The sequence below is a fragment of the Mus caroli genome, unplaced genomic scaffold (assembly GCF_978045245.1).
Source record: "Mus caroli unplaced genomic scaffold, Mus_caroli_1 scaffold_17, whole genome shotgun sequence".
NCBI classification, from domain to species: Eukaryota; Metazoa; Chordata; class Mammalia; order Rodentia; family Muridae; genus Mus; species Mus caroli.
In genome coordinates this window covers 12,856,935-12,869,825 of record NW_028227272.1, presented here as the reverse complement: position 1 = coordinate 12,869,825, position 12,891 = coordinate 12,856,935, and the positions used below count along the sequence as shown (strand labels likewise).

Genomic DNA, 12,891 nt, shown 5'->3' with positions numbered 1-12,891 from the left:
GGCAGGGGTTGGGGTGATCCTATTAAAACTTCAAAGTTAAGTCATCTTTTCGGCAGTTCCGCTTGTTTACCTTTTTGAGTTCTGTGGACTGTATTTTGGTTATTCTGTACTTTTTAAATTTTTGGCTAATATCCACTTATTAGTGAGTATATACCATGCATGTCGTTTTATGTCTGAGTTACCTCACTCAGGATGATATTTTCTAGTTCCATCCATTTGCCTGCAAAAGTCAAGATGTCCTCATTCTTAATAGCTGAGTAGTATTCCATTGTGTAAATGAACCACATTTTCTGTATCCATTCTTCTGTTGTGGGACATCTAGGTTGTTTCCAGCTTCTGGCTATCACAAATAAGGCTACTATGAACACAGTGGAACAGGTGCCCCTGTGACATGGTGGGGCATCTTTTGGGTATATTCCCAAGAGTGGTATAGCTGGGTCTTCAGGTACATTGATTTTCAATTTTCTGAGGATACCTCAGTCCCACTTGGGAAAGAGAAGAAAGCAATCATAAGTGATTGGGGAGGGAGGGAGGGACCTTGGTGGGAAAATGGACAGAGAGGGGCAGTGGAAGAGAGAGAGAGGAATCTGATCTGATATTGGGTGAGGGAAAAGGACTAAAGCCCTTAGGGCCAGCAGAAAGAATGGAAACAGGCAACCTCAGGAAATAGGAGGTTGGGGGATGAACCACAGACCTGGGAGGTGAGGGACTCTCAGGATTCAAAGGGAGAGACCTTAGATGAAATTTCCGACAGTAGGGAGAGGGAACTAATAGAGCTCACCTCCAGCAGCGAGACAGGACTTCAAGAGAGGGATGGGGTTGCTTTTCCACAGTCACAACTCTGACCCATAATTGTTTTTGCCTGAAAGAATTACAGGGATTGGAAATGGAGAGGAGCCTGAGGAAAAGAAGGTCCAGCGACAGGCCCAAAGTGGGATCCAGCTCATAGGGAGGTCCCAAGGCCTGACACTATTCCTGAGGCTATGGAGCGCTCATAAAAGGGGACCTAGCATGACTGTTCTCAGAAAGACCCAACAAGCAGCTGAAAGAGTCAGATGCAAATATTTGCACCCAACCAATGGACAGAAGCAGCTGACCCCTGTTGTTGATTTAGGGAAGGCTTAAAGAAGCTGAGGAGAAGGCGATCCTATAGGAGGACCTGCAGTCTCAATTAATCTGGTCCCCTGAGATCTCTCAAACACTGGACCACCAAATAGGCAGCATATACCAGCTGATATGAGGCCCCCAACACACATACAGTAGAAGACTTCTGGGTCTGTGTTCATTCAGAGATGATGTACCTAACCTTCAAGAGACTGGAGGCCCCAGGGAGTTTAGCCGTCAGGTGGGTTGGGGGTTGGGGACATCCATGTGCAGACAGGGGAGTGGGGAGGAGGTATGGGATGTGGGACAGTTGGAGGGTGGATGGGGGGAATAAAATATGGAATGTAAAAAAGTAAATTAATTAAAAAATTTAAAAAATCATATAAAAAAAAGAAGTCATCTTTTCCCATTGCCTATCAGAAAGTACCCACTCCTAGTCTTTCAGGTAGTGGTTTACTGTGGTGACTCGTGTGGTGGCACATACTGCTTGCCTGCTGAATGAAGATAAAAGCAGACTTGTGTTGATTTTGAGAGTCTATAAAATAATCCCCGTCTTAGAACTAGTTTTATCTATTCTTCTGTTCATCTTTGAGTATTAAAGGGCTTTTTGTCAACAATGATAGACATATTTGCATGTGGGCTTACATGAAGAATACTTAATTATATGTCTCTTAATTTTTCCAGCCAATTTCTACGGAAATTTTGGAGTATTCATCAGATAGTGAAAAAGAAGATGACCCAGAACATTCCCTGTTCATTGATTCAGAATCCCCTCACAAATACCAGGTGGATTTTAAATCTGATGTAAGACGGTGTTTGGTTAATCAGACTGACTCAGAAGCAAATTCAGCTGAGCCTACATTGACACCCCAGAAATACACGGTCAAGTTTCCGAAGACTCCAGAATATTCAGCAACAAAGAAGAAGCTTTTAAGGTTAGATCAACTTTTAAATTTCCTATTCCTCTGTTCTTCTCTTTCTTTAAAATATTAACTGAGATTTTAATTTTAAAATACTTTTTTAATTGAGAAAGAAAATTGACAATATAAAATTCTGATTTTTGATATACAAGCCCATTCAGGAGCCAGTTTACAAAATTGTTCATTCAATTGGAACATTTATGAATTTAGACATGGCTAGCTTGCATGACTGCTTTCCTTAGTAGAAATGTGTTGTTTGGCTTATCAAGTTTTATTATATATCAGTGTTGTAGGTGCTATGTTTGAAAGTAGAGACAGACGAATCACTGTTTCCTTATCAAATATAACTCATAAAATAAGCATAAGTCCTTTAGCTTATCTTTATGGCATGAGTGTGGTTAGAGAGATTGGCCAGAATAATGCTTACAAATACAAGAAAATATAAGACCCTTGTTTGAAGGATAATGTTTTAGTCAGGGTTTCTAATCCTGCACAAGCATCATGACCAAGAAGCAAGTTGGGGAGGAAAGGGTTTATTTGCCTTACACTTCCATACTACTGTTCATCACCAAAAGAAGTCAGGACTGGAACTCAAGCAGGTCAGGAAGCAGGACTTGATGCAGAAGCCATAGAGAAATGTTCTTTACTGGCTTGCTCAGCTTGCTTTCTTATAGAACCCAAGACCACCAGCCCAGAGATGGTCCCACCCACAAGGGGCCTTTCCCCCTTGATCACTAATTGAGAAAATGTCTTACAGTTGAATCTCATGGAGGCATTTCCTCAACTGAAGTTCCTTTCTCTGTGATAACCCCAGCTGTGTCAAGTTGACACAAAACTAGCCAGTACAGATAAAAACACCTTATGGCTGAGGAGAGCCATAGAGGGCAAAAATCCTTGTTACTGGTTTATCAGTGAGAGACTAGCCTTTGTTCCCAAGCGGGATATGTGAGGGAGCATTTAGAGACATGTTCCAACCTTATGTCAAATGGTATGCTTGTGTGTTATATATTGGAATAAAATAATGTCCCTTTCCCCAAAACAAAATATGAAAGTGAGAAAGAACCAGTGTCAAGCAGCACAGTGCCTTATACTACAAGTAACAGAGAGTTCCTAGAGAATGGATCACAGTAGAAAGAGGACACATGTGGAGGGCTGGGGGTGAAAGCAAGAAAGAACCTGTGCCAAGCAGCAAAGTATCTTATGCCCAGACGTAGCAGAGAGTTGCTAGGAGAATGGATCACTGTAGGAAGAAAATATGTGCAGAGAGTGTGGGTGTCTATTAATATTTCCACAGCAAACTGGGAGTAATTGACCAAAGAGTGGTTGAAACACAGGGCAGACTGAAGCCAAAACTTACAGTCTCCATGGAGAGTCTTAATTGTTATGTCTTGAAAGGACTCTAGTCTCTAGAGTAGTCGAGAGAATATTTCCAGAGACAGATAATGGGATTGGTGCTTTATGTTGAACAAATTAATATTTATTCTCATGTTTTTTAAAATAAGGCACAAGGTTATGTACTCATTCTAAATAAACCACTTCCTGGTATCCAAAAACCTTGGGCAGTGTCATGAGACCAAAGAAGAATAAAGATTAGACAGAGTTTAATTAGTGACGTAGTGGTAGAAATTTGGTTGTATACAGCTGGAAGACCAGTGGATTTCTGGGATTTCAGTCAAAGGAAGAAGGCTTATTAAATGGTCAAGACAAAGGTGACCTCATTCAGGTCATCATAGATGTGGCCTGTATGAGTCTGTTACCAGAGACATCAGACATATTCCTGATGCAGATGGGTCCACTCAAAAGCTAAACATACTACTCTTATGGTTTGTATTGCTTTGGGAAACACTGCAAGTGAAACTCCTCCAGTATTACTGCTCAGTGGCCATTGTGACTCAAGATAGTCAGTTATGCCAATCTGAATCCATCAATGCCCCAAATGAAGCTGTTGCTTCAGAAGAGAAAGATAGTTGGACATGATAATGCACACTTGCAATCACACCACAGACAGTAGAATTATAGTTCAAGACAAGCCTGGGTGACATGGTGAATTTGAAATCAGATTAGAGTGGTACATAGATCTCATCTCAAAAATTCAAGAACTAGGAATCTAAATCAATTGGAGTCTTTGTCTAACATGTTTAAAAGGCTCTGGATTCAGCTACCAGGAAGGGAGGAGGGTATGGGAAAGATATTGTGATTGAAATTAAAATTATTTTAATGCTACAGGTGATGTTACTTAATTCCAGAACATCATATTCCCAACCCTGTTGAGGATCTTTTCTATGATGAGCATGCTTTTATATGTAGAAGACACAACAGCCTTTGAAACCTCTGCCTGTTCTAGGTAGACTGATTGTCAGCCAGGAAGTATAAAGTAGTGTTAAAAGTGGGATAGTAGGAACAGCAAGTTTTGGATGGGAAGTGGTTGGTTAAGCACTTTTGGAGTTAAGCTACTAGATAATGGTAGGTTCTTAGACTTGAATTAATGGAGGCCAAGAGCCTGCCAGGCATGGAATGGGTTTAAGGGGACACAGAGGTGGCTTACCATGCCTGTTCTTTCTGTTCTCTCTACAGCTTCTTCTTTGTCTCCTTTTCTCTCTGCATTCTGCATATTACTCTTTTAAAAATTTAAGTTCCCTTATAATTTCTGTTATTCTATCTGCTGTCCCTCTCCTTCCTCTTGCTAATCTTGCTCTCTCCTCCTGCTTGGATATAATAAATGCCCTACAATGTAATCCTCTATAGGCTCTTTGTACCTAGTTTTTTCTAGGGGAGTAGATCACATGATTTCTCCAAGAATCCTTTTTTGTTGTTGTTTTGTTTTATTTAATAAAAGTTCACTAAATGTTTAAACATGAATTCAAATCATAAATTGAATAAGAAGTTTACAATAAAGAATGTTTACATTATGTATCCAATAAGACTAGACATTCATTATCTGTCATTAGCTCTACAGGTTCATGGAGAATTAAACACCATAACTAAGTTATCATTGAAATTTCATATAGATAAACCTAGTCAATATTTTGTCTTCTGTACTTGCACCAACAGTAAATTGTTAGTTTCTTTTTATGACCTTTGGTTAATTATTTTGTAACCTCTTGGAATGTGTTCTGAGTTGTAAATGCCTGCTTTCTATCTCATAAGCAATTAATTCGTGATACTTGAAGACTGGCAGGGTCCTCATTGGAGTTTTAATATCAGAGAGGACTTAATAGCAGTCCTATAATTACTAGTATTATTTTAGGAATTATAGAATCATCATTAAGAATTAAGAAATCATCTATTTGTCTATATAGCATCACCACAAGACAGTACATCTTCATTGTTCTTCAGAACAATACCTAGTGATATATATATTCAATCATAACAGGAAAAGCATATTAGTAGCAGGAATTTTTCCTCAGATGTAACCTCTTCAGACATACCTAGAGAAGCAAATCCATCATGACTTTGCAGTCCATGGTGAAACAATCTCAGGAAGATCACCTGCTAGCTTTTACCTTCTCATAGATGGCTCCTGGCAAGAGGCACCTTGTAAATTTCAGATTTTTTAAAAATAACTTACTATTTTTATTTTTTATTTTATGTGCATTGATGTTTTGCCTCCATGTAGGTCTGTGTGAGGGTCTTGGATCCTGGAGTTACAGGTGGTTGTGAGCTGTCACGGGGATGTTGGGAGTTAAACTCAGAGCCTCCAGAACAGCAGTTAGTGCTTTTAACCTATAAGCCATCTCTCCAGCACATAAATTTCAAATTTAGAATTGAGTGTGGGATGGATAGATGAGGTGGGTAGATGAAATAGAGGGAAGCCACTCAGGATACCTGTAGATTTCCCTCTCTTTCCCTGTTCCTTTCCCTTCTTCCCCTTGCCTTCTTTTCTTGCTTTGCCTTTTTCATCCTGTTTTTTCTTACTTTATTTTTTAACTTTTCTTGATTTTGTGATCTTTTACCCTATTTGTGGCTAAAACTAAATTATCTTAAGGAGTTCAAATTATATTCTTGCTGGGCAGTGGTGGCGCACGCCTTTGATCCCAGCACTCGGGAAGCAGAGGCAGTTGGATTTCTGAGTTCAAGGCCAGCCTGGTCTACAAAGTGAGTTCCAGGACAGCCAGGACTATACAGAGAAACCCTGTCTCGGGGGGGGGGGGGGAAGCCAAAAAACCACAAAAACACAAAAATTATATTCTTGTTTGATTATTGGGTCCACCAACTGATTGGCAAGTTCATTCTTATCTATAGATCTGAACATTGCTTTTATGTATTTGTATGTTTGGAGTCCCTATTTGCATGACAGAATGGGGCATTTTCTAACCTGAGCTAAGTGGTAACTGCAGGCAGTAAGTATATTACACACTTAGTAGTGAACAAATTAAGAGAATATAGAATGAGAACCAAACTGACTTAACTGTTAGACTGTGAGTAAAATAGCAGTGCAGCTTTTATGTGAATAAGATAATAAACCTTCTAAGAAAACTAGAAATTGGAAATGATACCCAGAAAGAGAGCATAATGCAAAAGATGTTAACATTTCCCATGTTCATCTGTTTCTGAAGAGGGGCTGTAAAGTGTAAAAGCTATAGCTGTCTTGAAGGCTTTTGTTTTATTTAAACATAGTATTTTATAATCCATTAAACAGGGGCGGACTAGCAGAAAGACTCCAAGAACTGCAGAATCGAAAGAGATCTGCCATTTCTTTGTGGAGACATCGATGTGTTTCTTACCAAATGACACCACTAGGTAAGATTTACACCTGCTTCTAAAATGATGGGTACAAAATATCAGAGCTAAAAATATCTTTTTTGTACATTAAAATACATGAAGGTGATTGTTAGTGTTTTTGTGACTCAAAAAAATTCTCCCTGATAGTTTTGTTTACGTGGGGAGGGGTACTTTTCAGTATATAATTTAAATCTCTTTTGGTGGGGCATGGGGCTGGACGACTTGGTAAAGAGCTTGCTGTGCAAGCTTGAGGATGTAAGTGCAAATTTTCAGCATGCACCTGATGTGGCATTGTGTACCTGCAATCCCAGCTCTGGGGAGGTAGAGACAGGATTCATGGCTGTCAGTCTAGCCAAATATGTGAGCTACTGGTTCAGTGAAAGGTACCAACTCACACACATGGCACGCGCGCGCGAACACACACACACAGAGAGAGAGAGAGAGAGAGAGAGAGAGAGAGAGAGAAGGATATCTTTACCAGGATAAAGTTTTTTCAGTTGTTTAAACATTTGCAAAAGCCACACATTCTTCTTCAGTTTTATTGTAAAATAGCTGGAAGAACATTTAGTATATATACCAGAAAACAAATGTTTTCAGTATAGAAAAGGCAATTTAACTTATAAGATGACCTAATATATGACTGTCTACCCAGCAATGAAAGAGGTCACCAGGCTGAGCCTGGTGGTGGTGGCGCACACCAGTAATTTCAGTACTTGGAAGTAGAAAAGCAGGTGGATCTCTGAGTTAAGACCAGTTTGGTCTACAGAGTTCTAGGACAGCCAGCACTATGTAGCAAAACTCTGTCTGGAAAAGCAAATTCAAACAACAAACCAAACGAAAACAACAGCAACAAAAACAAAACACACAAAAACCAAAAAACCTAAAAAAAAAAAAAAAAAATAGGTTACCAACCTGAACAGTTCAGCAAATGTCATACTCAGATGACTAAAACTTGTCAAAACTGAGAGTATAATACAAAAGGAGTTAACATTTTTCAGTTCAGTCCAAACTGAATCATTGTTCTCCAGTCATTCAGGGTTCATTTTGCACAGCTGATGCCCTTTGCTGTGAACACTGTGAACACCTCACCCCTCAGAAGCACTTCCTACTCAGAAGCTACTTATCATATCTTCTCCTTTCTGGAGTACTTATGGCATCAGTTTATAATCTATGCTCATAGAAAAATAAATTTAATATAATTTTCACACCTTGCCCTTTTCATGAGATGTTGATTTCATAAATTTGCATCATAAAAACTAGTGTCAAGGACCATTACTTATATGGTAGAATATTCGTTTGTTTTTCCAGAGTTGGAGAGCAGGTAGTCCTCTTTTCCTGTGTTCCATATTTAGTAAATAAGCCCAAGCACTAATCCAGAATCCCATGATGGATCAGTTGATGAGATTTGTACAATGGGACTAGCATGCTCAACATGTGTAGATGCTTGCTGTCGGCATTCCTTTTCTCCCCAAAGCCTGCGTCCTCGAGAGAGAACCAGCTCCCATCAGCTGGCTTCTGGCCTCCACATTCCTCCCATGGTACACATGTGCCCCCTTTCAAACATAAACCATATAACTGAGATGTTAGAATGGGAGAAAGAGAAAGACTTTGATATCAAAGTACTGATAGCTCTAATTGCTATAATAATGCAAAGCAACTTTTTATATATGTTATTGGTGGGTTTAAATGTATCTTAGAAATAAAAAAGTCCTTTATTACAATAGGATTCACCAGATTGGTACATGTATAGAGAGACAAAATATAATTTTCCATTAAGACATGCTGTCTCAGTGTTCTCAGGCTTACTCCTCAGAGTTTATGTTTTGAAATATAAGGTTTTCATGAGTAAAGTTAAATAGGACACCAAACATTTATGTAAAGATTCATTAGAATCGTGACATTTATAACTTTTATGGGTGGACAGAGTTTTTCCTAAACTAGATTCTCATCAAAACTTATTCTTTTTTCATAGGAATAGAAGAAGGGCTTTTGGGAAGTTAGAACATCATGTATAATAAGCTTTCTGTGATGTATTCTGTACTTAAAGTTCTTTACAATGCAATAATAAATTCACCATTCATTAGAAAAAATGGAGAACATTTTAGAGTCTGACATCCTTCTAGATTTCATGAAATCTTTAAGGCCACTAATATATACTATCATATCATCTGCAAATAGTGATATTTTGACTTCTTCCTTTTTGTTGTCAAATTGCTCTGGCTAGGACTTCAAGTACAATGTTGAATATGTATGGAGAAAGTGGGCAGCCTTGTCTAGTCCCTGATTTTAGTGGGATTGCTTCCAGCTTCTCACCATTTACTTTGATGTTGGCTACTGGTTTGCTGTAGATTGCTTTTATCATGTTTAGGTATGGGCCTTGAATTCCTGATCTTTCCAAGACTTTTATCATGAATGGGTATTGGATTTTGTCAAATACTTTCTCAGCATTTAAGGAGATTATCATGTGGTTTTTGTCTTTGAGTTTGTTTATATAGTGGATTACGTTGATGGAGTTCCGTATATTAAACCATCCCTGCATCCTTAGAATGAAGCCTACTTGGTCAGAATGGATGATTGCTTTGATGTGTTCTTGGATTCAGTTAGAGAGAATTTTATTGGGTAATTTTGCATTGATATTCATAAGGGAAATTGGTCTGAAGTTCTCTATCTTTCTTGGGTCTTTCATTGGTTTAGGTATCAGAATAATTGTGGCTTCATAGAATGAGTTGGGTAGAGTACCTTCTGTTTCTATTTTGTGGAATAGTTTGTGCAGAACTGTAATTAGATCTTCTTTGAAGGTCTGATAGAACTCTGCACTAAACCCATCTGGTCCTGGGCTTTTTTTGTTTGGGAGACTATTGAGGACTGCTTCTATTTCTTTAGGGGATATAGGACTGTTTAGGTCATTAATCTGATCCTGATTTAACTTTGCTCCCTGGTATCTGTCTAGAAATTTGTCCATTTCGTCCAGGTTTTCCTGTTTTGTTGAGTATAGCCTTTTGTAGAAGGATCTGATGGTGTTTTGGATTTCTTCAGGATCTGTTGTTATGCCTCCCTTTTCATTTCTGATTTTGTTAATTAGGATACTGTCCCCGTGCTGTCTAGTGAGTCTGGCTAAGTGTTTATCTATCTTGTTGATTTTCTCAAAGAACCATCTCCTTGTTTGGTTGATTCTTTGAATAGTTCTTCTTGTTTCCACTTGGTTGATTTCGCCCCTGAGTTTGATTATTTCCTGCTGTCTACTCCTCTTGGGTGAATTTGCTTCCTTTTGTTCTAGAGCATTTAGGTGTGTTGTCAAGCTGCTAGTGTATGCTCTCTCTAGTTTCTTTTTGGAGGCACTCAGAACTATGAATTTTCCCCTTAGAAATGCTTTCATTGTGTCCCATAAGTTTGGGTATGTTGTGGTTTCATTTTCATTAAACTCTAAAAAGTTTTCAATTTCTTTCTTTATTCCTTCCGTGACCAAGGTATCATTGAGAAGAGTGTTGTTCAGTTTCCACATGAAATTTGGCTTTCTATTATTTATGTTGTTATTGAAGATCAGCCTTAGTCCATGGTGATCTGATAGGATGCATGGAACAATATTTCAATATTTTTGTATCTGTTGAGGCCTGTTTTGTGACCAGTTATATGGTCAATTTTGGAGAAGGTACCATGAGGTGCTGCTGAGAAGAAGGTATATCCTTTTGTTTTAGGATAAAATGTTCTGTAGATATCTGTTAAATCCATCTGTTTCATAACTTCTGTTAGTTTCACTATGTCCCTGTTTAGTTTCTGTTTCCACGATCTGTCCATTGATGAAAGTGGTGTGTTGAAGTCTCCCACAATTATTTTGTGAGATGCAATGTGTGCTTTGAGCTTTACTAAAGTTTCTTTAATGAATGTGGCTGCCCTTGCATTTGGAGTTTAGATATTCAGAATTGAGAGTTCCTCTTGGAAGAGTTTATCTTTGATGAGTGTGAAGTGCCCCTCCTTGTCTTTTTTGATAACTTTGGGTTGGAAGTCGATTTTATTCGATATTAGAATGGCTACTCCAGCTTGTTTCTTCATACCATTTGCTTGGAAAATTGTTTTCCAGCCTTTCACTCTGAGGTAGTGTCTGTCTTTTTCCCTGAGATGGGTTTCCAGTAAGCAACAAAATGTTGGGTCCTGTTTGTGTAGCCAGTCTGTTAGTTTATGTCTTTTTATTGGGGAATTGAATCCATTGATATTAAGAGATATTAAGGACAAGTAATTGTTGCTTCCTATTATTTTTGTTGTTAGAGTTGGCATTCTGTTCTTGTGGCTGTCTTCTTTTAGGTTTGTTGAAGGATTACTTTCTTGCTTTTTCTAGGGCGTAGTTTCCGTCCTTGTATTGTTTTTTTTTCTGTTATTATCCTTAGAAGGGCTGGATTCGTGAAAAGATATTATGTGAATTTGGTTTTGTCATGGAATACTTTGATTTCTCCATCTATGGTAATTGAGAGTTTGGCTGGGTATAGTAGCCTGGGCTGGCATTTGTGTTTTCTTAGTGTCTGTATAACAGTCTAAGTCTTTTTATTAAGAAATGGCTTGGGCTGTAAGATTGAGAATCGACAAATGGGACCTCATAAAATTGCAAAGCCTCTGTAAGGCAAAAGACACCGTCAATAAGACAAAAAGGCCACCAACAGATTGGGAAAGGATCTTTACCTATCCTAAATCAGATAGGGAACTAATATCCAATATATATAAAGAACTCAAGAAGGTGGACTACAGAAAATCAAATAACCCCATTAAAAATGGGGCTCAGAGCTAAACAAAGAATTCTCACCTGAGGAATACCAAATGGCTGAGAGCACCTGAAAAAGTGTTCAGCATCATTCATTCATCATCAGGGAAATGCAAATCAAAACAACCCTGAGATTCCACCTCACACCAGTCAGAATGGCTAAGATCAAAAATTCAGGTGACAGCAGATGCTGGCGAGGATGTGGAGAAAGAGGAACACTCCTCCATTGTTGGTGGGATTGCAAGCTTGTATAACCACTCTGGATATCAGTCTGGCGGTTCCTAAGAAAATTGGACATAGTACTACTGGAAGATCCCGCAATACCTCTCCTGGCATATATCCAGAAGATGTTCCAACTGGTAAGAAGAACACATGCTTCACTATGTTCATAGCAGCCTTATTTATAATAGCCAGAAGCTGGAAAGAACCCAGATGTCCCTCAACAGAGGAATGGATACAGAAAATGTGGTACATTTACACAATGGAGTACTACTCAGCAGTTAAAAACAATGAATTTATGAAATTCCTAGGCAAATGGATGGACCTGGAGGGTATCATCCTGAGTGAGGTAACCCAATCACAAAAGAACTCACATGATATGTACTCACTGATAACTGGATATTAACCCAGAAACTTAGAATACCCAAGTTACAAGTTGCAAAATACATGAAACTCAAGAAGAACGAAGACCAAAGTGTGGTCACTTTACCCTTTCTTAGAATTGGGAACAAACACTCATGGAAGGAGTTACAGAGAAAAAATTTGGAGCTGAGACAGAAGGATGGACCATATAGAGACTGCCACACCCGGGGATCCATCCCATAATCAGCCTCCAAACACAGACACAATTGCATACGCCAGCAAGATTTTGCTTAGAGGACCCAGATAGACCTGTCTCTTGTGAGGCTATGCTGGTGCCTGGCAAACACATAAGTGGATGCTCACAGTCAACTATTGGATGGAACACAGGGCCCCCAATGGAGGAGCTAGAGAAAGTACCCAAGATGCTAAAGAGGTCTGCAACCCTATAGGTGGAACAACAATATGAACTAACCAGTACCCCCAGAGCTTGTCTCTCTAGCTGCATATGTAGCAGAAGATGGCCTAGTCGGCCATCATTGGTAAGAGAGGCCCCGTGGTCTTGCAAACTTTATATGCCTCAGTACAGGGGAATACCAGGGCCAAGAAGTGGAAGTGGATGGGTAGGGGAGTAGGGTGGGTGGAGGGTATAGGGAAATTTCGGGATAGCATTTGAAATGTATATAAAGAAAATAATAAATAAAACTAAAAAAAAAAAAAAGAAAAAATGTGAAAGTCAGGAGATTAGAACACAGAAATGCAGAACACTGAGACAGAAGACAGGCAAGAGGAGGTGTGGGCCTGTGAAGTACACAC

The 12,891-nt window shown here is 39.0% G+C and overlaps 1 protein-coding gene across 1 annotated transcript in view; it reads left to right on the top strand.

Annotated features, from left to right (window-relative positions):
- Window positions 1–12,891, top strand: part of Spidr (scaffold protein involved in DNA repair) — a 222,678-nt gene that overhangs the window by 73,202 nt on the left and 136,585 nt on the right. Inside the window, exons 6-7 of the mRNA XM_021185304.3 lie at window positions 1,789–2,039; window positions 6,664–6,764. Of these exons, the coding sequence (XP_021040963.1) occupies window positions 1,789–2,039; window positions 6,664–6,764 (352 nt within the window). The remainder of the gene's footprint in view (window positions 1–1,788; window positions 2,040–6,663; window positions 6,765–12,891) is intronic.